The 26,263-nt window shown below is 50.0% G+C and overlaps 1 protein-coding gene across 4 annotated transcripts in view; it reads left to right on the forward strand.

The window, feature by feature from the left end:
- Positions 1–26,263, forward strand: part of rhobtb3 (Rho related BTB domain containing 3) — a 294,119-nt gene that overhangs the window by 238,776 nt on the left and 29,080 nt on the right. For 2 of the 4 annotated variants that reach the window (XM_072516318.1, XM_072516317.1), the window contains exons 9-10: positions 1,299–1,472; positions 18,301–18,467. In XM_072516318.1, the coding sequence (XP_072372419.1) occupies positions 1,299–1,472; positions 18,301–18,467 (341 nt within the window). The remainder of the gene's footprint in view (positions 1–1,298; positions 1,473–18,300; positions 18,468–26,263) is intronic. The other 2 variants (XM_072516320.1, XM_072516319.1) reach the window with 2 other exon arrangements.

Here is a 26,263-nt window from a genome sequence, read left to right on the forward strand (position 1 = left end):
GGAAGATGGGGATTTGGGGAGGGTAGTTGTGAGGGGGTAATCAGTGAGGCATATCGTCGGTGTCTGGGGAGGGAAATCAGGAAGTCTGTAGGGAGGTCGGATTGTGGGGGAAGACCCTTAGCGGATTATAGTTGCAGTGTGGGGGAGGGAAGTGGTGGGGGCTGCGGGATGGGGAGGATTGAGAGGGGGCATTCGGGAGTGGGGTTGATGACAGGGTCAGTACTATAGTTACCCAGAGGTTAGAAGTAATTTTAATTCTTCAAACTTTTTCAGGGTAGTTAGTATTGGAAGACAGTCAGAACCATCCAAAGTTTGTGATCTATATCGAAGTTTATGATGATTCCCATTGAAGGGCATCCTTCACTGTCGCAGGGCTCAAATCCTGGAACTCGGGGCGGCATGTGGCACAGTGGTTAGCACTGGGACTGTGGCGCTGAGGACCCGGTTTCTGATCCTGGCCCTGAGTCACTGTCTGTGTGGAATTTGCACATTCTCCCCGTGTCTGCGTGGGTTTCACCCCCACAACTCAAAGATGTGCAGGGTAGGTGGATTGGCCACACTAAATTGCCCTTTAATTGGAAAAAAAATAATTGGGTTCTCTAAATTTATATTTAAAAAAATATCTTGGAACTCCCTCTCTCAAAGCACTACGAGTGTTCCCACACCTCAGGGACTGCAGCGGTTTAAGAAGGCAGCTCACCACTACCTTCTGAAGGACAATTAGGGATGGGCAATAAATGCTGGCCTGAACAGCGATGCCCACAAACCGTAAATTATTATTTTTTTAAAGTTGGTTTATTTTGGGTCTTGGTCAATGCCAGACTACATTTGACTGGCAAGAAATTATTCATTCCCCTTTGAGGGCCCTATCACATCAGTTCAGCATTTCCCACCAATGCATTTGTTTCTGAAAATATGCTACATATACTCCACATTAACCTTGTTGTAAAGTATTTTACCTCACACCTCGTATTTGTAAACCTTAGTAGCCAGGAACTGCATCTGTCTTAAGCAGTTTAAATTCTGAGGAAGAACACTACATATTCCAATATTATTACCAAAGCAGCATAAATTATAAAGTGTGGTGGAAAGGTATTTCTTGCAAATAATCATTGCAAAAAGCGACCTTGAAGAGGGGAAATGTTTTTGAAAATGTTGCCCTTGAGTTTTTCGTTTCGTTGTTTGTGTTATGGCCACTGTGTCTTTACTCGTGAGAACAGCAGAGTAATTTGTTTCATTGAATCATCCATTCTGAATGAGTTCACATTCTCTGTCTCTCTCTCTCTCTCTCTCTAAAGGTACATCTATGTATGCTCATAGAGCAGTGTTGGTGGCTCGTTGTGAGGTAATGGCGGCAATGTTTAGTGGCTGCTATGCTGAAACAAAAGCGTGTCAGGTTCCTATTCAAGGTGTTTCCAAGGAAACCTTTCTCTCCTTCCTGGAGTATCTGTATACTGATGCCTGCTGCACAGGTAAAGAATCAATTCTTCAGGGATGGAAGGAGTGATTAACATTAAAAAAAACAGTTTTAAAGATTGACATGTGAGAGCACCTTTAAGAAATGGGTGTTTATAAATGGGAGTGTATATAAATATCTGTAGTGAGATTACCTTTAAGAAATGGGTGTTTACTACTGCAGTGATGTCAGAGTGGGTGGAGCTGGGCTGTCTGTCAGCTTTTTACTTTTGTTTTAGACTGTTTGCTGCAGGGTGTGTTTTAGTTTTGTTTTCAGTGTTGGAGCTGAAGCCAGACAGAGTAGGCGTACTGTTGATCTCTCTGCCATGAAAAGACTGTCTCTTGATCATTTGGTGAATTCAGAATTATAAATGTTCTCAGTAGTGAATGTAAACCTAATGTGCTTCTGTTAAAAGGTGTTTCTTTTGTCTGGATGTTGTTTGGGAAGTTATTAAGGATTACTTAGTGTTGTATTCTTTGGGGGTTGTATTTGAATTGATGGTTGCTAAGATGTTCACTGTATATTTTAAAAAGGTTAACTTGAGTTCATAGAATAAGCATTGTTCGAAAGGGAAGGACAGAAAAAGGAGGAGGATTCAATGATTCTAACTCAAAGTGACAAACCAAATACAGATGACTGTGAATTGGAAAATGAGGCTGTTCTTAAAAATTGGGATAAATTGTTGAGTTACCTTCCAGAGGGAAAACAAACTGACCTGAAAGAGTTATTGATATCACATGGGCAAGTTTGTGGAGATAAATTGGGAAGAACTAAAATGGCTATACATGATGTAGATGTGGGAAATGCTGTTCCAATCAAACAACATCCATGTAGACTTAACCCTTTAAAATTGGCACAGGTTAACAAAGACATTGAGAGTATGCTTAAAAATGGCATTATTGAAGTGGGTTGCAACCAATGGAGCTCACCCATAGTGATGACCTAAACAAGGCGGTACCCAACGGTTATGTGTGGAATATAGAAAGGTTAATGCAGTTACAAGAACGGACTCTTATCCTATCCCACGTTTGGAGAATTGCATTGAGAAAGTGGGACAATCAGCTTTTATTTCCAAACTGGATTTACTTAAAGGTTACTGGCAGGTACCTTTATCCAAAAGGGCGAAGGAGATTTCAGCTTTTGTGACTCCAGATGGTATATACCAATTCAAAGTTATGCCATTTGGCATGAAAACGCCCCAGCCACATTTCAACGGTTAACTAACAAAGTTGTTTCAGGATTACCCAATTGTGTGTTATACATCGGCGATCTGGTAATTTTCAGCCAGACATGGAAAGAACAGTTAAAACATCTGATGGAGTTATTTAATCGACTTCAGGGGGCAGGTTTGGTGATAAACCTAGCCAAAATTGAATTTGGAAAGGCCCAAGTCACTTTCCTTGAGGAGTTTCCGATACCCTCAAAATGAAGGGAATAATGCGATTTCTTGGCATGAGTGGAGTTGATCGAACATTTGTGCAAAATGTTTGTAATGTGGTGGCTCCACTGATGGACTTGCTGAAGAAATGTCGAAATTTTCAGTGGACAGCGGACTTTCAACAGGCATTTGACAGCCTGAAAGCTGTGGGGCGGGATTCTCCGACCCCCCGCCGGGTCGGAGAATCGTCGGGGGTCGGCGTGAATCCAGCCCCTGCCGGCTGCCGAATTCTCCAGCGCCGGAGATTCGGTGGGGGCGGGAATCGCATCGTGCCGGTCGGCGGGCCCCCCCCAGCGAATCTCCGAACCCCCGCCAAAGTCCCGCTCGTTCTATGCAGGTCCCGCCGGCGTAAATTGGACTAGGTCCCTTACCGGTGGCGCGGGTGGGCTCCGGGGTCCTGGGGGGGGCATGGGGCGATCTGGCCCCGAGGGGTGCCCCCACGGTAGCCTGGCCCGTGATCGTGGCCCACCGATCCGCGGGCGGGTCTATGCCGTGGGGGCACTCTATTCCTACGCGCCGGCCGTGTAAGCCTCCGCGATGGCCGACGCGTAGGTGAACCACCCTGCGCATGTGCGGACCCGTGCCAGCTGGCGGAGTCCCTTCGGCCCCGGCTGGCGCGGCACCAAAGGCCTTCCACGCCACTCCGGGGTGGGCCTAGCCCCTGAAGGTGCGGAGGATTCCGCACCTTTGGGGCGGCCCAACGCTGGAGTGGTTCACACAACTCCGTCCCACCGGGACCCCCCGCCCTGCCGGGTACAGGAGAACCCCGCCCGTGATAACCAATGCTCCTGTGTTAGAGAATTGCAAGGGACTCTGTGATCAAATTGAACTGAAGTATCTGACTTTAAAGAGAAATGCCAAGGCGTAGAGAAATGGACGGATCGTGCAGAAACCTTCTTGTTCAAAGAGACTGGCAATCAAGAAGGATTTCAGTTGGAGGAAGAAGAACAAAAATAGACTTTATTATTGTACCTGTTTGCGTGTTTTTTTTTTAAACAAAAAAGTATATTTACTGTTTGCATTTCTTAAAGGATAGTGAAAAGGTGAAAAATGAAACCACCTTGAAGTTGATGCTTTTTTTTTTCTTGGGGGGAGGTGTCATGTGAGAGTACCTTTAAGGAATGGGCGTTTATAAATGGGTGTGTATATAAATATCTGTAGTGAGAGTACCTTTAAGAAAAGGGTGTTACTACTGCAGTGATGTCAGCGAGTGGATGGAGCTGGGCTGTCTGTCAGCGATTTGGCTGTTTGCTGCAGGGTGTGTTTTAGTTTTGTTTTCAGTGTTGGAGCTGAAGCCAGGCAGAGCAGGTGTACTGTTGATCTGTCTGCCATGAAAAGACTGTCTCTTGATCATTTGGTGAATTCAGAATTATAAATGTTCTCAGTAGTGAATGCAAACCTAATGTGCTTCTGTTAAAAGGTGTTTCTTTTGTCTGGATGTTGTTTGGGAAGTTATTAAGGATTACTTAGTGTTGTATTCTTTGGGGGTTGTATTTGAATTGATGGTTGCTAAGATGTTCACTGTATGTTCTAAAAAGGTTAACTTGAGTTCAAAGAATAAACATTGTTTTGTTTTTTAAAAATACTTTCCATTTCTGCTGTACCACACCTGTAGAGTGGGCCGTGAGCTCCCCATACCCCAATATATTAAAAATTGTGGGTCAGGTGAACTCCATGATACACTTTGGGGTTCTCTAAACCCTGGCCCATAACAAGATAATAAAAAAAAATTTCAGAAGAGCCTGTAGAACAGCATTTTAGAAATTGGCGAGGGTTCCTGAGTATTAGGAATGTTTTTGTTTACAATGCAACCTCAGTGAGCAGATATAATTTCCAATTTGACTGTTCAGTCTTGGCAAGTAGTTCTCTAGACAGTCACTTGTTTGCAAGCCAGATTCTAAACAGTTTCTCAAAAGAAAATATTGGACTTGAAACGTTAACTCTGTTTCTCTCTCCACAGCTGCTGCCAGATCTGCTGAGTTTTCCTGTTTCTTGTCTCAGATCTCCAGCATCTGCAGTGTTTTGCTTTTATATCAAAATGCAAGCTTGGTCTCACATTGGTCTGGTTTATGCACTCAAATTTGTTTTACTTGTGGCAGTATTTAGCTACTAGATAGGGAAACTGGCAGGAGGCCTTCCATGTCCAGACCACCCCATCTCATATAAATGTCAGCCAGCGTATATGGCCTCATTTTCCTCATTTCGTTCCACTTCCTGGCCTCAGAAACATGTGTCCCAAAGGCAAAAGAAACAAGCTAAAGAACATTATTGAACTTGTGTTGTGAACGCTTAGGTTTTGTATTATCTGTAGTGGATTATTGGAGGTCTTGTGGTACCCTGGGTAACATCCTTGCCTCTGAGCCAAATGCACTGTTTCGAGTTTCAGTTCCATGCCAGGACTAGATGGTCATGGGAGGTGTATTCACCACATGGCAAAGTAGACAGATTACCAAATTATACGACAGGCAGTTAGAGTGGTAGAGTCTCCTGGTTAGCTTTGCTTGATGGGAAGTTCCGAGAGTAAGGAGGGGGTTCCTTCAGCGTAGTAGGGACAGAGGAGGATTGGCACTACCGAACTTGGGCGATTACTATTGGGCCACTAATGTGGCAATGATACGTAAATGGATGATGGAGGGTGAGGGAGCGGCGTGGAAAAGACTGGAGAGAAAGTCCTGTAAAGGGACGAGTTTAGAGGCGCTGGTGACGGCGCCGCTACCGTTCTCACCTAAAAAGCTTACCACGAACCCGGTGGTGGCGGCAACATTGAATATCTGGGGACAGTGGAGGCGACAGAGAGGGGTGCGGGGAGCCCTGGTGGGGTCCCCAATCAGGAACAACCATAGGTTCGCCCCAGGAAGAATGGATGGAGGATTTCAGAGCTGGTACCAGTTGGGAATTAGGAAGGTGGGAGATTTATTTATAGATGGGACTTTTGCGAGCTTGGGAGCATTGGAGGAAAAGTATAAGTTGCCCCGGGGAAATTTCTTGAGATATATGCAGATGAGGGCGTTTACTAGGCAACAGGTGAGGGAATTTCCGTTGCTCCCGACACAGGGGATACAGGACAGGGTGCTTTCAGGGGTGTGGGTCGGAGAGGGCAAGGTGTCAGAGATTTACCGAGAGATGAGGGAAGAGGGGGAGGAGTCGGTGGGCGAACTAAAAGGAAAGTGGGAAGAAGAACTAGGGGAGGAGATAGAGGAGGGTATGTGGGCTGATGCCCTAAGCAGGGTAAATTCCTCTTCCTCATGCGCCAGGCTTAGCCTGATTCAATTTAAGGTGCTACATAGAGCACACATAATGGGAGCAAGATTGAGCAGGTTCTTTGGAGTGGAGGACAGATGTGGGAGGTGTGGCGGGAGCCCGGCAAACCACGCACATATGTTTTGGGCGTGCCCGGCACTGGAAGGGTATTGGAAGGGAGTGACGGGAGTGATTTCGCGGGTGGTGAAGGCCCGGGTCAAACCAGGCTGGGGGTTAGCTCTATTTGGAGTTGCGGAAGAGCCGGGAGTGCAGGAGGCGAAAGAGGCCGACGTTGTGGCCTTTGCGTCCCTAGTAGCCCGGCGCAGGATCCTACTCATGTGGAAGGAGGCGAAACCCCCCGGACTGGAGGCCTGGGTAAATGATATGGCGGGGTTCATTAAACTGGAGCAGATAAAGTTTGCCCTGAGAGGATCGGCTCAAGGGTTCACCAGGCGGTGGCAGCCATTTCTCGACTACCTAGGGGAACGTTAGAGGGAAGACAGATGACCAGCAGCAGCATTACAGTGGCCCATCCAGGGACAGCATTGCAGTGGTCCATCCAGGGACAGCATTGCAGTGACCCATCCAGGGACAGCATTGCAATGGCCCATCGAGGGACAGCATTGTAGTGGCCCATCCAGGGACAGCATTGCAGTGGCCTAGCCAGGGACATCATTGCAGTGGTCCATCCAGGCATAGCATTACAGTGGCCCATCCAGGGACAGCATTGTAGTGGCCCATCCAGGGACAGCATTGCAATGGCCCATGCAGGCACAGCATTGCAGTGGCCCATCCAGGCACAGCATCGCAGTGGCCCATCCAGGCACAGCATTGCAGTGGGCGGGAGAAGCCTGGGACTAAGTGCAATGTGCCAATGTGAAGTAAGTGGCAGGGGTCCTGGGGAGGAGAGCTGAACTGATGATTGGGGGGTGGGGGAAAATGCATTTGGATTATCACAGATAGGCCATTGAGGGAGGAGGGAGGTCCGGAGATATCCAGTTCTTGAAGGGAGGGCGACCCAAGTTAGAAGGGGACTTATGATGGAGGCACCCCCACCCCTCTCCTCTCAACCCCCCCTCCCCACCTTCCCACCCGACATCGAGGATAGTGAATCTTTCTATTTCCAGCACCACCCACCTGAACGTTGGGGGTGGGTGGGAAAAAATCCTTAAGTGGCCTCATAAGGGCCTTATTTGGGGCAACAACGAGATTCTCATCCAAGGCCCTTCCCGCCCTGTCATAATATACACCAGTATATCATGGTGCAGATACACACACACTGATGGACACACAGCGGGACCAATCAACACACACAACACTGCAGCCAATCGCCAGTTAAAGCACACTCACTATAAAGACAGAGGGCATCAGAGTTCCCGCTCATTCGGGATGCAGCCTCCTACAAGCTTACAGCTTACAGCACAGATCCTCACCATGTGCTGAGTGCATAGACTAGTTCGGACAGGCATAGGTCTTTAGTTTAATCTAACATCGTGTTAGCCCACAGTGAAAGTATGTTCAACAGTTTCTAACTTAATAAAATAGTGTTGCACTATTTTAAGTGTTGGTGGCCTGTATGTGTTCCACAGATCCAGAGCACCCAACACATCATGCCCTACCATAAAGTTGCAGCTGGGTTGAGGCAGGCAGTATGTCCATACAATTTCATCAAACTCCCTTATGTAGCTAGCGTGAAGTCTGGTTTCCTCTCCACAGATGCTGCCTCACATGCTGAATATTTCTGACGAATGTGATATAAAATAGTTACTTTAGAGATATTAGTTAATGTAATGTAGAAATAAGCCACTTTGATTCTGGCAAGTAGAGACAAAGGATTTTAGACCGCATGGGAAAAAGCAGGAAGAGGTGTGTCTATGAGAGTGATGCTGAATTGATAGGGGCCGGAGAAAAGGATTGGAAGTGAGCCAATCAGAATAGATCAAACAAGTCAGGAGGGACATAGGATGACCTATGGGTGTCGAGTATGTGAAACTTGATGCCATTTGAATGTATCAGTACTGATCTCTTTGTCTGGGACATTCACTTAGTTCCCGGGGCTGCAGAAAGCAACATGTTATCTGTATTACTGTGGACTAGGTAGCTTGCAAGCTGAATAAAATAACTTTTGTTATACTTGCAAATCCATCTCGACTTTTATTGAGGCCAGACTGACGGATAAAGAAATTTGGGACTCAACATTTCCAGCATTCCCTGTTCGTATCTTAGCTTTTCAGCATCTACAGTATTTTGCTTTAGTTTAACTATTTTTCATACTGGTATCTAATGATTCAATGGCAGTCTTTAAGTCAGCCTCTAGTTGCTTCATCCTAAAATTAACCCTTGCTGGCCAGTACCAATAGCCCAGTGGTACTTTAAATTAACTTAAAATTCCCTGCTAAACAAATAAAGGTTAATGGTTAGCATTACCACTATCGAGAGAGAAACCAATAGCAGCATAGCATTACTTAGGAAATCTGGTGAATTCACTTCTTGCAATATGGCCACACAGGGAGACTTTCTATCCTGAAGTCTAGCTTGCTTGCAATGCTAATTACCCTACCAACGAGTGAATGTTACCCGGGACACTTTCACAACGTTTTTTGTTCTATGGCAATCAATGATACTTACATTAATCAGCCAAAGCTATACTTTGAAAGGTTACCAGGAGACTTAGAATGACAGGTTCGGATTTTTGTCTTTGAGATGGACGGCTCCAGTCGGAAAATTTCCAGACTTGGCAGACACTCACTGGTAGAAAGCGCTCCGTCAGACTCAATTTGTATCCCGGAGTAACGTGTGTGGGATGGAATCAGGTGCACTGCCCCCAGAAGCAGATTAGAGACAGCCACAGGGACGCCCGAGTGCTAATCTAGATTCCAATCTAGGTTATATGGGAATTCATCCCAATTGTTTGCTTATATTTTAGGCCCTCTAGCCTTCACCCCTCACACCCCCTCACACGTCTACTCACTCCCCATGCCACCTTAATTCCAACTCATACTGAATTATGCCCCCACTCATACTAATGGTCCGCATTCCTCCCATGCTAACACATGGCACTTTCATGTCTGTTCATCCACAAAATACTCTGTACAGAACATATCGGGCGGGATTCTCCGACCCCCCCCCCCCCCCGCCAGGTCGGAGAATCGCCGGGGGGGGCGGCGTGAATCCTGCCCCCGCCGGCTGCCGAATTCTCCGGCGCCGGGGATATGGCAGGGGCGGGAATCGCACCGCGCGGTCGGCGGCCGCTGGCAGCGGCCCCCACCCGGCGATTCTCCGGCCCGCGATGGGCCAAGTGCCCCCACGTTGGCCTGGCCCGTGATCGGGGCCCACCAATACACGGGCGGGCCTGTGCCGTGGGGGCACTCTATTCCTCCGCATCGGCTGCTGTGGTCCTCCGCCATGGCCGACGTGAAGAAGATCCCCCCAGCGCATGCGCTGGGATGATGCCAGCACACGCTGGCGCTCCCCCATATGCGCCAACTCGCGCCGGCCGGAGGAGGCCCTTCTGCGCCGGTTGGCGTGGTGCCAAGCCCCTTCCCCACCGGCCAGCACGGCGCAAACCACTCCGGGGCTGGCCTAGCCCCTGAAGGTGCAGAGGATTCCGCACCTTTGGGGTGGCCCGACGCCAGAGTGGTTCACGCCACTCCTCGGCGCCGGGACCCCCCGCCCCGCCGGGTAGGGGAGAATCCCGCCCCTGAACTCAAGAGTAACAATAACATGTGTTTAACTGTTAATAAACACACACATTCATCATTTTCTTTTTTAAAAACTTGTCACAGCCCAATAAAAGCATTGATCAACCAGTATCAATAACAGAAGCTATAAGTACTTGATATCTCTTAATCTTGTGCAAATGAACATTGAGCCATTGAATCTTTAGGCACAGAAGGCCATTTGGTTAATCGAGTCATTGCCACCTCTCTAGAGCAATCCAATGAGTCACATGATCCACTGTTTCCCTGTAATTTTATTTCCCTTAAGTTCTTGTACAATTTCATTTCGGAAACATTCTTCGTCTCCACTTCCACAATCCTTGTAGGCAGGAAGTTCCAGGTCATTACCACTTGCAAAAAAGGTTTCTACCCTCCATCTTTTGTCCCAAACCTTAGCTCACTGCCTCCTAGAAATGTACCATCAGCTGGGCAGCACCCTGGCGCAGTGGTTAACACTGATGGCTCACGGCGCTGAGGACCCGGGTTCGATCCCGGCCCCAGGTCACTGTCCTTATGGAGTTTGCACATTCTCCCCTGTTTACGTGGGTCCCACCCCCACAACCGAAAGATGTGCAGGCTAGGTGGATTGGCCACGCTAAATTGCCCCTTAATTGGGAAAAAAAGAATTGGATACTCCAAATTTATAAAACAAAGAAATGTACTTTCAGCTAATGGGAGCAGTTTTTCTTTGCGTACCCTATCAAAGCCTTTCATAAATTCCACTTGCCTGGATGAGTGCAACTCCAACAACACTCAAGAAGCGCGACACCATCCAGGACAAAGCAGCTCAATTGATTGGCACCCCTTCCACAACATTCAGTTCCTCCACCACTGATTAACAGTGACAGCAGGGCGTATCATCTATGAGATGCACTGCAGGAACTCATCAAGGCTTCTTCGGCAGCACCATCCAAACCCATGACTGCTCCCATGTAGAAGGAAAAGGGCAGCAGAAAGTTGGGAACACCACCACCTGGAAGTTTCCCTCCAAGTCACTCACCATCCTGACTTGGAAATATATCACAGTTTCTTCACCGTCACTGGGTCAGAATCCTGGCACACCCTCCCTAATGGCACGGTGGGTGTACCTACACAACAGTGACTGCAACGGTTCAAGAAGACAGCTCATCGCCGTCTTCTCAGGGCAATTTAGGGATGGTCAATAAATGCTGGCCTAGCCACCAATCCCACATCCCATAAAATTCTTGTGTATGTCTATCAAATCTCCTTTCCTCCAAGAAAAACAACCACAGATTCTCTAACCTAATCTTGCACTAAATTCTCTCATCTTTGGAAATGAACCTGTTAAATTCCCCCTGCATCTTCTCAAAGACCTCTTACCATATGGTCACCTAAAGTGGGCACATTACTCTGGTTGTGGCCCAACAGAGCTTGATATAGGTTCAGTATAATTTCCCTGCTCAATACCTCTATTTCTGAAGCCCAAGAATCCATATGCTTTGCTAATTACTCTCTTAATGAACCTTACCACCTTCAAAACTCTATGCAAGGGGTTCCCAACCATTTCTTTTATGTGGTCCATAGATTGTCATCTGGGGCTGTTTAGCACAGGGCTAAATCGTTGGCTTCGAAAGCAGACCAAGGCAGGCCAGCAGCACGGTTCAATTCCCGTAACAGCCTCCCCGAACAGGCGCCGGAATGTGGCGACTAGGGGCTTTTCACAGTAACTTCATTGAAGCCTACTTGTGACAATAAGCGATTTTCATTCATTCATTTAATCAAAAGCTTTTGCGGACCACAATGTAACCAAGCCATTTGAAACATTTTTTACATGACGTACGACTGACGCAAGTCAAGCTTATATATCAAAGGTTATTAAAAACACAGTTATTTCTAATAGTTTATGATGCACATTCTCAAATACATTGTGGATTATATTACACAAGGATGTTTGTGAAGCAAATTGCATTGTGAATATTAATGTAACATCGATTATGATACATACACATTGATGTATTTTTTTCCACCTGCAGTGTGGTCTGCGGACTACAGGTTAGGAACCACTACTTTATGCATATGACCCCTGGGGTCCTTCTGCCCCTGCAGACTCTCTAGCATTATGCAATTAGTTTATATACTTGGATTTGGATTTGTTTATTATCACGTGTACCGAGGTACAGTGAAAAGTATTTTTCAGCCTATCTCTCCCTATTCTCTCCCTATCCTTTCTGCCAAAATGTATCACTTCAAATTACTTTATATTAAATGTTGTCTGTCCATTCTGCTAACCTATCTATGTCATGTTACAGTTGATTGGTATCATCCTCAGTGCCTACCACACCTCCAAGTTTGGTATCATAGAAACATTTTGAAATTTTTCTAGGAATTCCAATATCCATGTCAAGTGGTGGTTCTAGCACTGACCTTGAGAAACACTATAGTCTACTATTCTCCAGTCTGAAGGACAATCATTTACCATGACTCACCTTTTTTCTGTCCTTAAGCCAGTTTGTTTTCCAAGCTGACACTGACCCTCCTATTCCATAAGCCTCAATTTTGTTAACCAGTCTTTTATGTGTCATGTTACAAAAGGCTCTCTTAAAATTCATATGGACACCATCTATTGTTTTTCCTTCTTTAACCTTATACTTCATCAAACAATTAAATTTGTCAAACACAATCTGCCTTTTACAAGTCCTTGTTAGTTCTCCCTAAGTAACAAACTTCTCCAAGTGTCTGATTATTGTTTCCTTGTTTATTTTTTCTCAAACCTTACTCAGCACAGAGGTTAAACTGACCAACTTGTACTTACTAGGAATGTTCTTACACACTTTCTTGGATAAGGATATCTTATTTGCCCCTCTGCAATCCTCTCGTACTTCTCCTGTGTCTCGGGAAGATTGGAAGATTATGGCAAAATCTTCCCCTCTCTCCATCCCCAAACCTTTAGCAATCTCGGATGCACCTGGACCAGGCAATGTATCCATTCTAAGCATAGCCAGCCTTCCCAGTACATCCTGTCCAACAAGTTACACCTCATTCATTACCTCTATCTGTTTCTACCAATTATTTTTTGTCATCCTCACATTAAGTTCACATTAAGTATTCCAGCTTTTTCCTGCACCTTCTATCATATATCATCTTTGTTCATGGGAGGCTGCATGTGAGCCTTGTCTGGGATTGAGGTGGGATCCTGGAGCTGGGATCACTGCTGTATGCGCTGTCTGAGAAAAGCAGGCACCTTGTGCTTGTAAAGGTGCAGGTGTCTGCCACTGATACATAAAAGAGCGATCTTCTCCCTGGTCTCAAAATGTCTCCCAGAGTCTGTGAAGAAGATTTGCAGCTTGGGAATCATAATTATTGTGATTGCAGGTCTGCATATTTACAATGGTATAAATGAGACCATATCAAAAATACTACCAGAAATAAGCATAAGTTGCATTCCAGTTCTGATAAAGAGCCAAACAGACTGGAAACGTTCTCTCTGTTTTTCCTCCCTACCGATGCTGTCAGACCTGCTGAGTTTTTCCAGCACCCTCAAATTCCAGCATCTGCAGTATTTGGCTTATTGGGGCTGGTTTAGCACAGGGCTAAATCGCTGGCTTTGAAAGCAGACGATGGTTCAATTCCCATACCAGCCTCCCTGAACAGATGCCGGAATGTGGCGACTAGGGGCTTTTCACAGTGCTGCACTATCAATTACCACAAAGACGAGAATAGTGGAACAATCGAGGCTTTACTGAGCAAGATGTGGTGCCTCCTGTAGCTGGAACCAGAATGGCTGCAGCACAGAAGAGCACACACATTTATACGCCGCCTACTGGGCGGAGCCAGCAGGCAGGGATTTACCCTTGTACCTCTAATATATGGGCAGTGCCGTAATACATATAATATACTACTAGTGGTGACTACCACATTCACCCCCTGTTAAAAAAAGAGTCCGGCGGGCGGGGTGGAAAACGTTACAAGTTTCAGGGGCCTTGACCCTCGTCTGCGATCGCCTCAGTCCTGGTCGTGATGTGGGTGCCGACCTGGTCACCTGCGACTCCGGGAGCGTGTTGTCCTCGTCTTCGTCACCCCTGGGTGGAACCAGTGGGAGGACAGGTACTGCTGGAGTGGGGGCTGCAGTGACGTTCGCTGGAGAGAGGGTGAGTGACACGGGGTGAATGAGGCAGCCGGGGGGGAGGGGGGGTCAGGTCGGGGTTCGTGGGTGGGATCCCGCGGGTGCCAGGTCCTTGGCGCCTGTCGAGGTGTGCCACGTAGGCGTACTACGGGTTTGCATATAAGATGTGTACTTTTTCGACCAAGGGGTCCGGCTTATGGGTCCTCACATGCTTCCGGAGGAGGACAGGTCCAGGAACTGTCAGCCATGTTGGGAGCGAGACCCCGGAGGTGGACTCCCTGGGGAAGGCAAACACACTCACCTGAGGGGTCTCATTTGTCGCGGTGCAGAGGAGCGAACGGATGGAGTGGAGAGCATCAGGGAGGACCTCCTGCCAGCAGGTGACCGGGAGATTTTTTGACCGCAGGGCCAGCAGGACGGCCTTCCAGACCGTCGTTTTCTCCCTCTCCACCTGCCCGTTTCCCCGGGAGTTGTAGCTGGTCGTCCTGCTCGAGGCGATGCCCTTGCTGAGCAGGAACTGACGCAGCTCATCACTCATGAAAGAGGATCCCCGATCGCTGTGGATGTAGGTGGGGAAACGGAACATGAAGATGCTGTGCAGGCTTTGATTACCGTGGCAGAAGTCATACCGGGGCATGGGATGCGAAAGGGAACCGGGAGTACCCATCAATCACACTCAGGAAGTATGTGTTGCGGTCGGTGAAGGGGAAGGGCCCTTTGAAGTCCACGCTGAGGCGTTCAAAGGGGCGGGAGGCCTTCACCAGGAGCGCTCTATCTGGCCGGTAGAAGTGCGGCTTGCACTCTGCGCAGACTTGGCAGTCTCTGGTAACGGTCCTGACCTCCTTAATGGAGTAGGGCAGGTTGCGGGCCTTGATGAAATGGAAGAACCGGGTGACCCCCGGGTGGCAGAGGTCATAGTGGAGAGCCCGGAGTCGGTCCACTTGTGCGCTGGCACATGTACCGCGGGATAGGGCATCAGGGGGCTCATTGAGCTTCCCCCGGCGATACAAAATCTCGTAATCATAGGCGGAGAGCTCGATCCTCCACCTCAAGATCTTGTCATTTTTGATCTTGCCCCGCTGTGCATTATTAAACATGAAGGCAACTGACCGTTGGTAGGTGAGGAGAGTGAATCTCCTGCCAGCCAGGTAATGCCTCTAATGTCGCACAGCTTCCACAATGGCTTGGGCATCCTTTTCGACAGAGGAGTGCCGAATTTCGGAGGCATGGAGGGTGCGGGAAAAGAAGGCCACGGCCCTGCCCGCCTGGTTGAGGGCGGCGGCCAGAGCTACGTCCGATGCATTGCTCTCCACCTGAAAGGGGAGGGACCCGTCGACCGCGTGCATCGTGGCCTTGGCGATGTCTGCCTTGATGCGGTTGAAGGCCTGGCGGACCACAATGTGGACTGAATGAGTGGGCGGGCCTTGTCCGCATAATTAGGGACCTACTGGGCGTAGTAGGAGAAAAACCCCAGGCATCGTTTCAGGGCCTTGGGGCAGTGGGGGAGAGGGAGTTCCAGGAGGGGGCACATGCAGTCAGGGTCGGGCCCTAGGACTCCATTTTCCACGACATAGCCAAAGATGGCTAAGCGGTTGGTGCGGAACACGCATTTCTCCTTATTGTATGTGAGATTAAGGAGTTTTGGCGGTCTGGAGGAATTTTTGGAAGTTAGTGTCGTGGTCCTGCTTATCGTGGCCGCAGATGGTGACGTTATCTCGGTACAGAAAGGTGGCCCACAGTCCGTACTGGTCAACCATTCGGTCCATCTCTCGCTGGAAGACCGAGACCCCATTAGTGACGCCGAAGGGAATCCTAAGGAAGTGATAGAGGCGGCCATCTGCTTCGAACACAGTGTATTGGTAGTCCTCCAGGTGGATGGGAGCTGGTGGTAGGCAGACTTCAAGTCCACTGTGGAAAAGACTCGATATTGCGCAATCTGATTGACCATATCATATATGCGTGGGAGGGAGTGGGTGTCGAGCTGCGTGTACCGATTGATGGTCTGACTAGTCAATGACCAACCTGTGCTTCTCCCCAGTCTTCACTACCACCACTTGAGCTCTCCAGGGGCTGTTGCTGGCCTCAATGACCGCTTCCCGCAGAAGCCGTTGGACCTCCGACCTGATAAAGGTCCTGTCCTGGGCACTGTACCGTCTGCTCCTGGTGGCGACGGGTTTGCAATCCGAGGTGAGGTTCGCAAACAGGGAAGGTGGATCGACCTTAAGGGTCGTGAGGGGGGTAGGGGTCCGCCGAATTTTAAAGTTAGTCTTCTGAGATGGCACTGAAAATCCAGGACGAGTAACAGGGCAGCGCAGAGGTGGGGAAGGACGTAGAGCCGGAAGTTGCTAAACTCTACGCCTTGGACAGTGAGGGTTGCGATGCAGTACCCCCGGATTTCCACGGAATGGGATCCGGAGGTCAGGGAGATTTTCTGGGTGACGGGGTGTATGGGAGGGAGCAGCGCCTTACCGTTGCGGGGTGGATGAAGCGCTCTGTGCTCCCGGAGTCAAAAAGACAGGTCGTCTCGTGCCCATCGATCTTCACCGTCGTCGTCGCGGTCGCGAGGTTGCGGGGCCGGGACTGACCCAGGGTGATAGAGGCGAGCTGCGGCAGATGCTGTGAGGTCCTGGGCTGGTCAGCGGTGGCGGAGGTAAAGGCAGGCGATGAACGGCCAGACGAGCAGGGGTCCTGAGACGCCGTCCAAAATGGCGCCGAAGATGGAAGTGCCCACGGGGCACACATGGCGGGCGGCATCAAAGATGGCGGCACCCATGGGCCGCAAGTGGCTTGCGGTGAGGAAGATGGCAGAGCCCACGGGCCGCACGTGGCTTGTGAAGGGGAAAAATGGCGGCACCCTTGGGTGTAGGAGCACCGGGCCTGGAAACAGCGGCGACCGACCGGGCCTGGCAAACAGAAGCAAAGTGTCCTTTCTTCCCACACCCGTTGCAGGTCGCGCTCCGCGCCGGGCAGCGCTGCCTGGGGTGATTGTTCTGCCCGCAAAAATAACACTTGGGCCCCCCAGGGTTGGCTGGCTGCCACGCGGTGCAGCTTTGTGGTGAGCTGGAGTCGGCAGCTGGTGGGGCCCATGAGGGTGCCGCGCAGTCGGGTGCGTAGGACTGAACGTTACGGGAGGCCACCTCTAACGAATTAGTGAGCTGCCTAGTTCCCGCAAGATCGAGCGTACCCCCTTCCAGTAGCCGCTGGCGGACGTACGCAGACTTAATGCCCGTGACGTAAGCATCTCTAATTAAAAGTTCTGTGTCCTGGACTGCCGAAACTACCTTGCAGTCACAGTTCCTACCTAGGATGTGCAGGGCACGCCAGAAATCATCCGGAGACTCCCCGGCGAGTTGCTGTCTCGTGGCCAGGAGGTGCCTGGCATATACTTGATCGAATGTAATGTCCCTTCAGGAGCTCCATCGCTTCGGAGTAAGTGGGCGCATCCCGGATGAGGGGAAAAATGTTAAGGCTCACCCGTGAATAGAGAACTTGGAGCTTCTGCGAGTCCAAGTGTTCTTCAGCGGCTGTCCTGAGGTAGCTTTCGAAGCAGGCTAGCCAGTGGTCAAAGGCGGACGTAGCGTTGGCTGTTTGAGGGCTCAGCTGCAGGCGATCAGGCTTGATGCGGAGATCCATCGTTTAAAAAATCTTGCTCAATACATTGTTGCACTATCAATTACCACAAAGTCGAGAATAGTGGAATAATCGAGGCTTTATTGAGCAAGATGTCGTGCCTCCTGTAGCTGGAACCAGAATGGCTGCAGCACAGAAGAGCACACACTTTATACGCTGTCTACTGGGCGGAGCCAGCAGGCAGGGATTTACCATTGTACTTCTAATATACGGGCAGTGCCGTAATACATATAATATACTACTAGTGGTGACTACCACACACAGTAACTTCATTTGAAGCCTACTTGTGACAATAAGTGGTTTTCATTTCATTTCATTTATATAAGTTGCATTAATTTGTTTTAAATCAACATATCTTTGAGGTGTCATTTATTATTCACCTTTGGCAAAGATGTATTTTCTGAGCAACACGTCATGAAATTGTAAACCTGCACAAACAGGTTTGAGATTTGGTTACAATTAATACACAAAAGAACTTTCCTCCTATTTTTTGAATTCCCGAGAGACTTCTAAACTTGAAAATTCAGAGAGACCAGTAATAAAGTCACTGTTTTGCACCTGGGACTCATTTTTACTTAGCAACTGAACTCTGACATGATCAAGATAAGAACTTATTCCTGACAAATGTGTCAAGAGAATGATGGATGTCTTGGAGAGTCGTCAAACATTCATACCATGATTATTGGCATTTCTAGCAATATGTCATTTATTTGTCTAACTTTCTTTCTTCCAGCCAGCATTCCCCAAGCCATGGCTCTGTTAATATGTGCAGAAATGTATCAAATACATAGACTTCAGCAGATATGTGAATCACACATTGCCACGCAGTTACAGACAATGCCTAGTCGAGAACTTGTATCAACCAACCTCAGCATTGTCAACTTGTATAACAAGGCCAAGGTAAGCCTATACTTAGGTAACTGAAATGTGTCTCTGTCACTTAAAGTGCATTGTATTCCTTTGGAAATGAAGTATTGAAGTAATTATTTAAAAATAGGGGGCGGGATTGTCTGATCCTGAGGCAAGGTGTTGATGCCGTCGTAAACGCCGTCACGTTTCTCGACGGCGTCAACATGGCCTCAGTAGCAGCGATTCTGACACCTACAGGGAGCCTGCATGGCACTGGAGCGACCCACGCAGCTCCAGCTGCCGATCCCAGCATCAGATGGGCACCGTGGGTCTGCGCATGCGCAGTGGGACCGGCATGATTTCCATGCATGCGCAGTGGCTCCCTTCTCCGCGCCGTTCCCGACACAATATGGCGTAAGACTACAGGGGCTGGCGCGGAACAAAAGAGGCCCCAGCCCGAGAGGCCGGCCCGCCAATCGGTAGGCCACGATCGCGGGCCACAGCGGAGGCCCCCCCCCCCGCCGGGGTCAGACCCCCCACCCCTCCCAGGCCATCCCCGCATCCATGCACGCCGAGGTCCTGCCGGGTAAGACTAGGTGTGAACGACACCGGCGAGACTCGGGTGTTTTTGAACGGCCGAATCGCTGGGGCGGCCCCGTAGAGCGGCCCCCGACCGATGCCGCGCCGAATGCGCTGGCACCAATGGCGCCGATTCTCCGCTCTCCCGAGAATCGGTGGACTGGCGTCGGGGCGGCGTCGCACGATTTGCAACCATCCCGGAGATTCTCTGGCCCGGCCTGGGCTGGGAGAATCCCGCCCAGGGTTTCATAGGAACCTAACCGCATATGATTCTGCTAGCTCGATTCAGGCAGTGCATACACTTTGCAGCTTCAGTTGATTTAATAAGCAAAGTGGTTACAAAAACATGTTCTGTACGGACTCTCACATGTGTACCAACTATTTGTAATAGGCTGGTGATGGTATATAAGACCAACATCTATAATAGGGTGTTTCTGATATTTCAAAGTCATTTTGTGCTGAAGTCTTTTATCCATTCATTTAATTTAAACAGCATACATTTCACAGAAAATTGGTAATTTTGTGCTGACAGAACTTGCCAGACCATTGGAAATCACAGGATACAAATTGGATTGGGATGCAAAATGGGGAATATTGCATCGGTGTCTGCTACACACTATTTCTAAAATGCATGGGTGGGATTCTCTGTCCCGCAGCACCCACTTTCTGGTGCGGCGCGTCCCCGCAGGCAGCAGGATTCTCCATCCCAGCAACCGGCCAATGGGGTTTCCCATTGTGGACCACCCCCACACCGTTGGGAAGACTGCGGGCGTGAGTGCGCTGCCGGCGAAATGGAGGGTCACGCTGATGGAGAATCCAGCCCCATATTTCTGGTTTCTAGTCTTTAACTCAAATTTGCCCAATTGAGAACCTTCCTTAAGTCTAATTAGCCCTCTTCCAGTGAAATAAATGTTATCCCATCAAGTCAGTCACCATCCTAATTTGGAAATACATCACTGTTCCTTCACAGTTGTTGGGTCAAAATCCTGGAACTCCCTCCCTAACTGCACTGTGGATGTACCTACACCCGTTGGACTGCAAACATGTCAAGAAGGCAGCTCACCACCACCTTCTCAAGGCAAATAAATGCTGACCTAGCCAGCGAAGTCTACATCCCACAAATAAATAAAGAAAAATCCTAGATTGGTCCTTCCTCATCACTAACTTAAACATTACGAGGCTATTATTTCTGAGATGCAGCCATTATGACATTGTCCATTTAAACCACATCAGTCTGCTCTCGATCATCAGCAAATTGGGTCATCAATTGTGCTCTCAAGCAACACGTACTCAGCAATAACCTGTTCATGAATGCTCAGCGTGGGTTACACCAGGATTGCTCAGCATCTGACCTCATTACAGCCTTGGTTCAAACATGGACAAAAGAACTGAATGCCAGAGGTGAGGTGAGAGTGACTGCCCTTTAAAGCAAGGCAGCATTTGACCGAGTATGGCATTCAGGATCCCAAGGAAACTTGAATCAATGGGAATCAGGGGGGAAACTCTCCGCTGGTTGGAGTCATACCTGGCACAAAGAAAGATGGTTGTGGTGGTTAAAGATCAATCAACTCAGCTCCAGGACATCACAGCATGCGTTCCTCAGGGTAGTGTCTGAGGCCCAACCATCTTCAGCTGCTTCATCAATTACCTCCCTTCCATCATAAGGTCAGAAGTGAGAACGTTAGCTGATGACTGCACAATGTTCAGCACCATTCACGACTCCTCAGATATTGAAGCAGTCGTTGTCCAAATGCAGCAAATCATGGACAATATCCAGGCTTGGGCTGACAAATGGCAAGTTACATTCACGCCACACAAGTGTCAGGCAATGACCATCTCCAATAAGAGAGGATCTAACATCGTCCCTTGACATTCAATGGCTTTACCATCGCTGAATCGCCTATTAACATCCTGGGGTGACAATTGACCAGAAATTGAACTGGACTAGCCACATTAAATATTAATATTGTAGCTGCCAGAGCAGATCAAAAGCTAGGAACATTGCAGCGAGTAACTCACCCCCTGCCATCTACAAGATACACTACAGTAATTCACCAAGGTTCCTTCGGCAGCACCTTCCAAACCCACGGCCACTATCATTTAGAAGGACAGAGCAGCAGATACCTGGGGCTGGATTCTCCCAAAACGGGGCTAAGTGGTGACGCCGTCGTGAAGATGTGGAGTTTCACGATGGCGTCATCGGGCCCCCAGGTGGAGCCAGTCAACGGCCCACAAGGGGCTACCACGGGTGGGTCGTGCAACGCGTGACGGACCGGCCGCCGATTCACCGGTTCCGTCCTTGACACGACGCCACGGCTCCCCCCACACACAGCCGTCGCAGGCAAGCTGGCAGCACCGCGATTTAGGGACAGGGAGCTAGAGACCCTCCTGGATGCCATGGAGAAGAGTAGGCTGTTATACCTCGGGCCGGGCCGCATAACTGCAGGTGCCATTGTTCGCCGGGCATGGGTGGAGGTGGTTGACACCATCAGCGCCGTTGGGGCGGTGGCCCAGAAACTGACCAGTGCCAAACGAAGCCGCACGACCTCCTCAGGGCAGCCAGGGTGAGTACCCAGCACTGTGCCCCTGGCACTAATCCCCCACACACATGTGACCCTTTGCCCCCTGCCCCCCACCAGAGGGATGGTTCCACCCCCACCCTGACCCACATGGCTGCACCCACCCATGCCAGCCGCAATGGCCGAGTGCCCTGTGCACCAGTGCCATCAGAGACCCTGGGCTGTATGCGCCAGGCCGTCTGACACTGTTGCTGTTTGTGTCCCCCCCCACCACCACCCCCACCCGCTGCTCCGACCCCCCCCCCCAGGAGAAGCCCGCTCATAACTGCCAGGAGTGAGAGAAGACCAGGGGGGGGAGCGGGAGACCTGTGTCCCCTCACTGTGCCTGAGCAGAGGGCAGTCAACATCGTCGACGGGCCGGAGGAGAGGGAGGTCGCCGCTGCGGAGGTCGGAGGCACACCACTAAGTGAGACCCCCCTGCCTGGTTGAGGCTCCTCACGACACATGTGTGCCCACCCCTCACCCCATCACCCCTCCACTCCTCACCCCGCACTCCTCACCCCACACACCAACAGCACTCACCCCTCCACCCCACATACCAACAGCCGTCACCACCTCACCCCCGTCCACCATAACATGATGTCTTGTGTCTTACAGGACCAGCCTGCGATGGGCCAGACCCATCCGGGGCCACCCGCACCCAGCCAGTGCCATGGCCGGTGCCCTCCAGGGACCCAAGCACGGATGGTGAGACCAGCCAGAACACCAGCCCTCTGGCTGAGACTGCCCAGGACACCAGGACCCAGGGGACAAAAATGCAGGGGACAGACACACAGCACACCACGACCCAGGGGACGAAGACACGGGGGACAGACACACAGCACACCACGACCCAGGGGACGGAAACTCAGGGACAGACACACAGCACACCGCGACTCAGGAGACCCCGGACTTCGGGTCCGATGAGGACATAGATGTTCCAGCACTGCTGTCTCCTACACCAGCTACCATCTCAGAGACTATCACCTCGGTTGGGCAATTTAGTGGAGAGGCGTCTGGGACACTCACTGGTGAGCACCACACAGTCATACCGGTACAGCAGGTGGAGGTAGGAGCAACCGCGGGACCGGACGGTCGGAGGGCAGCCCGGCCCCAGCAACCAGCTGCTGCCCAGACAGGACCCAGGCTCCTACAAGATCTATTCCCACATATAGTTCAGGTGCAGGCAGAGACCCAGGGATGAGAGAAGGGGATGACGGTCAGCTTCCAGCACCTGCAGACGCAGGTGGAGGAGTCCAACCGTGTGCAGGAGCAGGGAGTGGTGCCGGTCATGTGTGCCACCCAGGCCAAAACGGTGGAGGCAATGGGGGGGCGATGGTGTCAGACATGGGTCAGGTTTTGCAAGGCCTGGGGCATTCTGTGCAGGTGGGGGCAGTGGCCCTGGAAAGGGCTGTCCCCTCACAGGCAGCCATGTGCCGGAGCCAGCTGCAAATTGCAGCGGCGCTCCTCAGCATGGCCCAGTCTCAGCGGGCCAAGGCTGAGAGCACCGCCGCCATTGCCCAGGTGCCTGCCGGCTTCAAACAGTCCCAGAGGGAGGTGGCACAATCCCAGTCAGAGATGGCCCACTCCCTGTGCTCCATGCTGCAAACATCTGGTTGATACCAGAGTGGGCATCCAGGACTGGCAGCACCATGTGTCGGGGGGGCCTTGGGGTTTGGCTCCGCTCGCACCCCCGTCCCATGGAGAAGCCCGGGGACCATTGGGCACTCTGAGGGAGGAGGATAGGCTGGGGCCCGTGCCGGTGACTCCTGCAGGGGAGGTCCCAGAACACCGCCGCACCTCGGACCCGCCCCTCCTGTCCCCAGTGCATCTGGTGGGTAGCGGGCAGAACAGGTCGGCACCATGCCACCCAGGACATCCGAGGAGCAGCCGGCCCCAGCCAGTTCTGGCCGCCCCAGGAAGCATGTGCCAATGGGGACCCCAGTCGCAGGGCAGGGTTCACAGCAGTCTACCTCCACTCCTGCTGTACCGTCTGGGGAGCCACCTGGGCGTAGTGTTAGGGCGCGTAATGCCACGGAGAATCCAGCCCCTGGAAACACCACCCACCTGGAGGATCCCCTCCAAGTCACTCACCATCCCAACTTGGAAATATATCACCGTTCCTTCACTGTCACTGGGTCAAAACACTGGAATTCCCTCCCTAACAGCACTGTGAGTTTTCCTACACCTCAGGGCCTGCAGCGATTCAAGAAGGCAGCTCACCACCACCTTCTGAAGGCCAACTAGGGATGGGCAATAAATGCCGGCCTAGCCAGCGACGCCCACATCCCATAAATGAATTTTTAAAAATAATCAAGACCAGGAAGTGGTCCCATCTCCCAAAGATTTTCAAGCATTTCCAGCATTTTCTGTTTTATTTCAAAATTCCAGTTATCGGAAACATTTTGATTTTAAGTGATTTATGAACATTATTTATGGTAAGTGACAGCTTTGGAATATACTGTAAATTTTAAAGCTAAGTCCACAAAATATAGACAAGAACTGCCAAAGCTTTATCTATTTTACAGATATTGCAATAACACAAATATTTGAAATATTTGGCTGAAGACCATAATAATGGCAGATTCTGCTAAAGACTAAAATAGTCATTTTAAAGATTATACTCGTGGCACAGAGCTTTGAGAACTTTGCCACATTTTAAAACCCGCAGTAAGTGGAAAATAAGAGAGGAACAGACCAGAATTCTCTATATGTGGCCTCAGCAGGTGGCAGGAACACAAACTCTTAAGACTGCCATCCCTTAAAAATTGGCGGAGAGCCTGACAGCAAAGCAGACTAACAGATCAGCTGGCACCCGTGATACAAGTCAAGGAATCGATAACTGCAGATCCCAGAGGTCCCTGGTGGGATGGGTCAGGTCACCACCATACTTGGGATGGGGGGGGTCCACCCAGGCAATCTGGGGTGGGGGGTCAGGGCTGATTTCCAGTGGTGTGGGGTCGGGTTGATCTGCAGGGGGTAGCCAGGAGCGGGACCTCGCTATCAGGTTGCCCGCTCAAGATGGCGGCCCCATAGCGGGAAGCCCTCATATTCCACGGCATACAAAAACATTGAATTGCATCTGGTGCAATTTAGCTCCAGCGGGGGAATGGGGGGGGGGGGGGGCGGAATTCTCCGCTTGCCGACGCCGAAATCGCGAAACGAATTGAGAATAGCCTACGACGCCAAAATCGGGGTAGGTGCTAGTTTGACGCCAATTCGGGATGCTCCGGCACCCCGAAAATGGTCTAAATGCATCGGTCGCGGCGTTAAAGTACAGTAGGCATATCATTAGCAGGCCTGATTCCCTTTTCTCCGGGGCCTCCGAGATTCACCACCTCCAATCAGCTGAGATCCCGACAGCGTGGTTCACTTGTGGTTATAAAAATCTTGAACCGGGCGTCGTGGCTGCTGAGCGAGAGAGAGGAGGTAGGAAACGGATTGGAGTGACTGCAGGCTGCTGGCCCGGATACCGGCCGTGCTGGCCGAGGGAGGGTGGGGGCCCCTGCCATGGACGGGGGAGGGGAGGGTGGCATGATATGCAGACATGCACATAATGAGATACAGACAGGCAGCTAATGAACACAGAGAACAGGGCAGAACACTTGGGGGTGGTTTCCCACTATAAAAGGCACTCGGCACTCACACTCCGCCTCTTTCCACTGGGGACATCTACAGAGTGAGTCAGGTGTATGTTTTGTTATGCTCTTGACGTAGCATAAGCTGCTTCCTTGATGTGCACTCTGACAAAGGAAGGTTCAGACTTGGAGATAGCTTTAACACGTTTATTAAACTGTTAACAATTCTCCTACTTGGATTCAACTCTACCGTTAATCCTGCTATAGCTACTCAGACTGACTAACCAGTCTGCTACAATCCACGTGGTGGGTGTGATGTTCAATCAACCCTGTGTCTGTACTCACTGAGTGTCTCCACTGGAAAGTGATTGAGCATGTGTGCTGTGTCCTTTTATATGGGTTGGTGTAATGCCCTCCTGTGGTAGTGTCACCTCTGTGTGTATCTTGAATGCCCATTGGCCGTATCCTATCTTACTGACCTATTGGTTGACTGTCTGTGCGTCATGTCTCTGGTGCTCCCTCTAGTGTCTAGCTAGGTGTAGTGCATGTACATTAACCTTTTGTGTACTTACAGTGATGTATATCACCACATCTCCCCTTTTTTAGTGTTACATATTTTCTGTACAGTGTTAAAGAAAATTGAACAAACTAGGTAGATAAGTGATGCTATGTACAAGTTATGATAACTGTGATGACTATCCAATATGATACAAGACCAAATCATAGTTGCGATGACTTTGAGGATAAGACAATACAAAGTAAAAGTTATGAGTCCAAGGTTCATGAATTTATATGGTCTGGTATAGAAGTGTCAATGGTGACGTTGTCATTCCCTTGTGAACGCCATCAGTGTCCTGGTGTTTGGTCATCAGGAGGTGTTTAAGTGTTCAAATCACTTCATTGACTGATTTGGAGTCTGTGTCTTTTTTTTTCGATGCTTATGGTAGCAATTCTTGATGGCATCTGTCCTGAAAGCCAGGTTGCCTGTTGGTAGTGCAGCAAACGTGAATTGGTAAGATGCATCGTCCTGCCATGGTATATAATTGTACTGAGCTAAGCAGTAACAGTGTCCCTCATTTGCAGAGTTGTACCATGTCGTACCAGTCGTTGTTCCATTGGTGTTGTTTTTGTC

The sequence above is a fragment of the Scyliorhinus torazame genome, chromosome 9 (genome assembly GCF_047496885.1).
Source record: "Scyliorhinus torazame isolate Kashiwa2021f chromosome 9, sScyTor2.1, whole genome shotgun sequence".
In the NCBI taxonomy this organism is placed as follows: domain Eukaryota; kingdom Metazoa; phylum Chordata; class Chondrichthyes; order Carcharhiniformes; family Scyliorhinidae; genus Scyliorhinus; species Scyliorhinus torazame.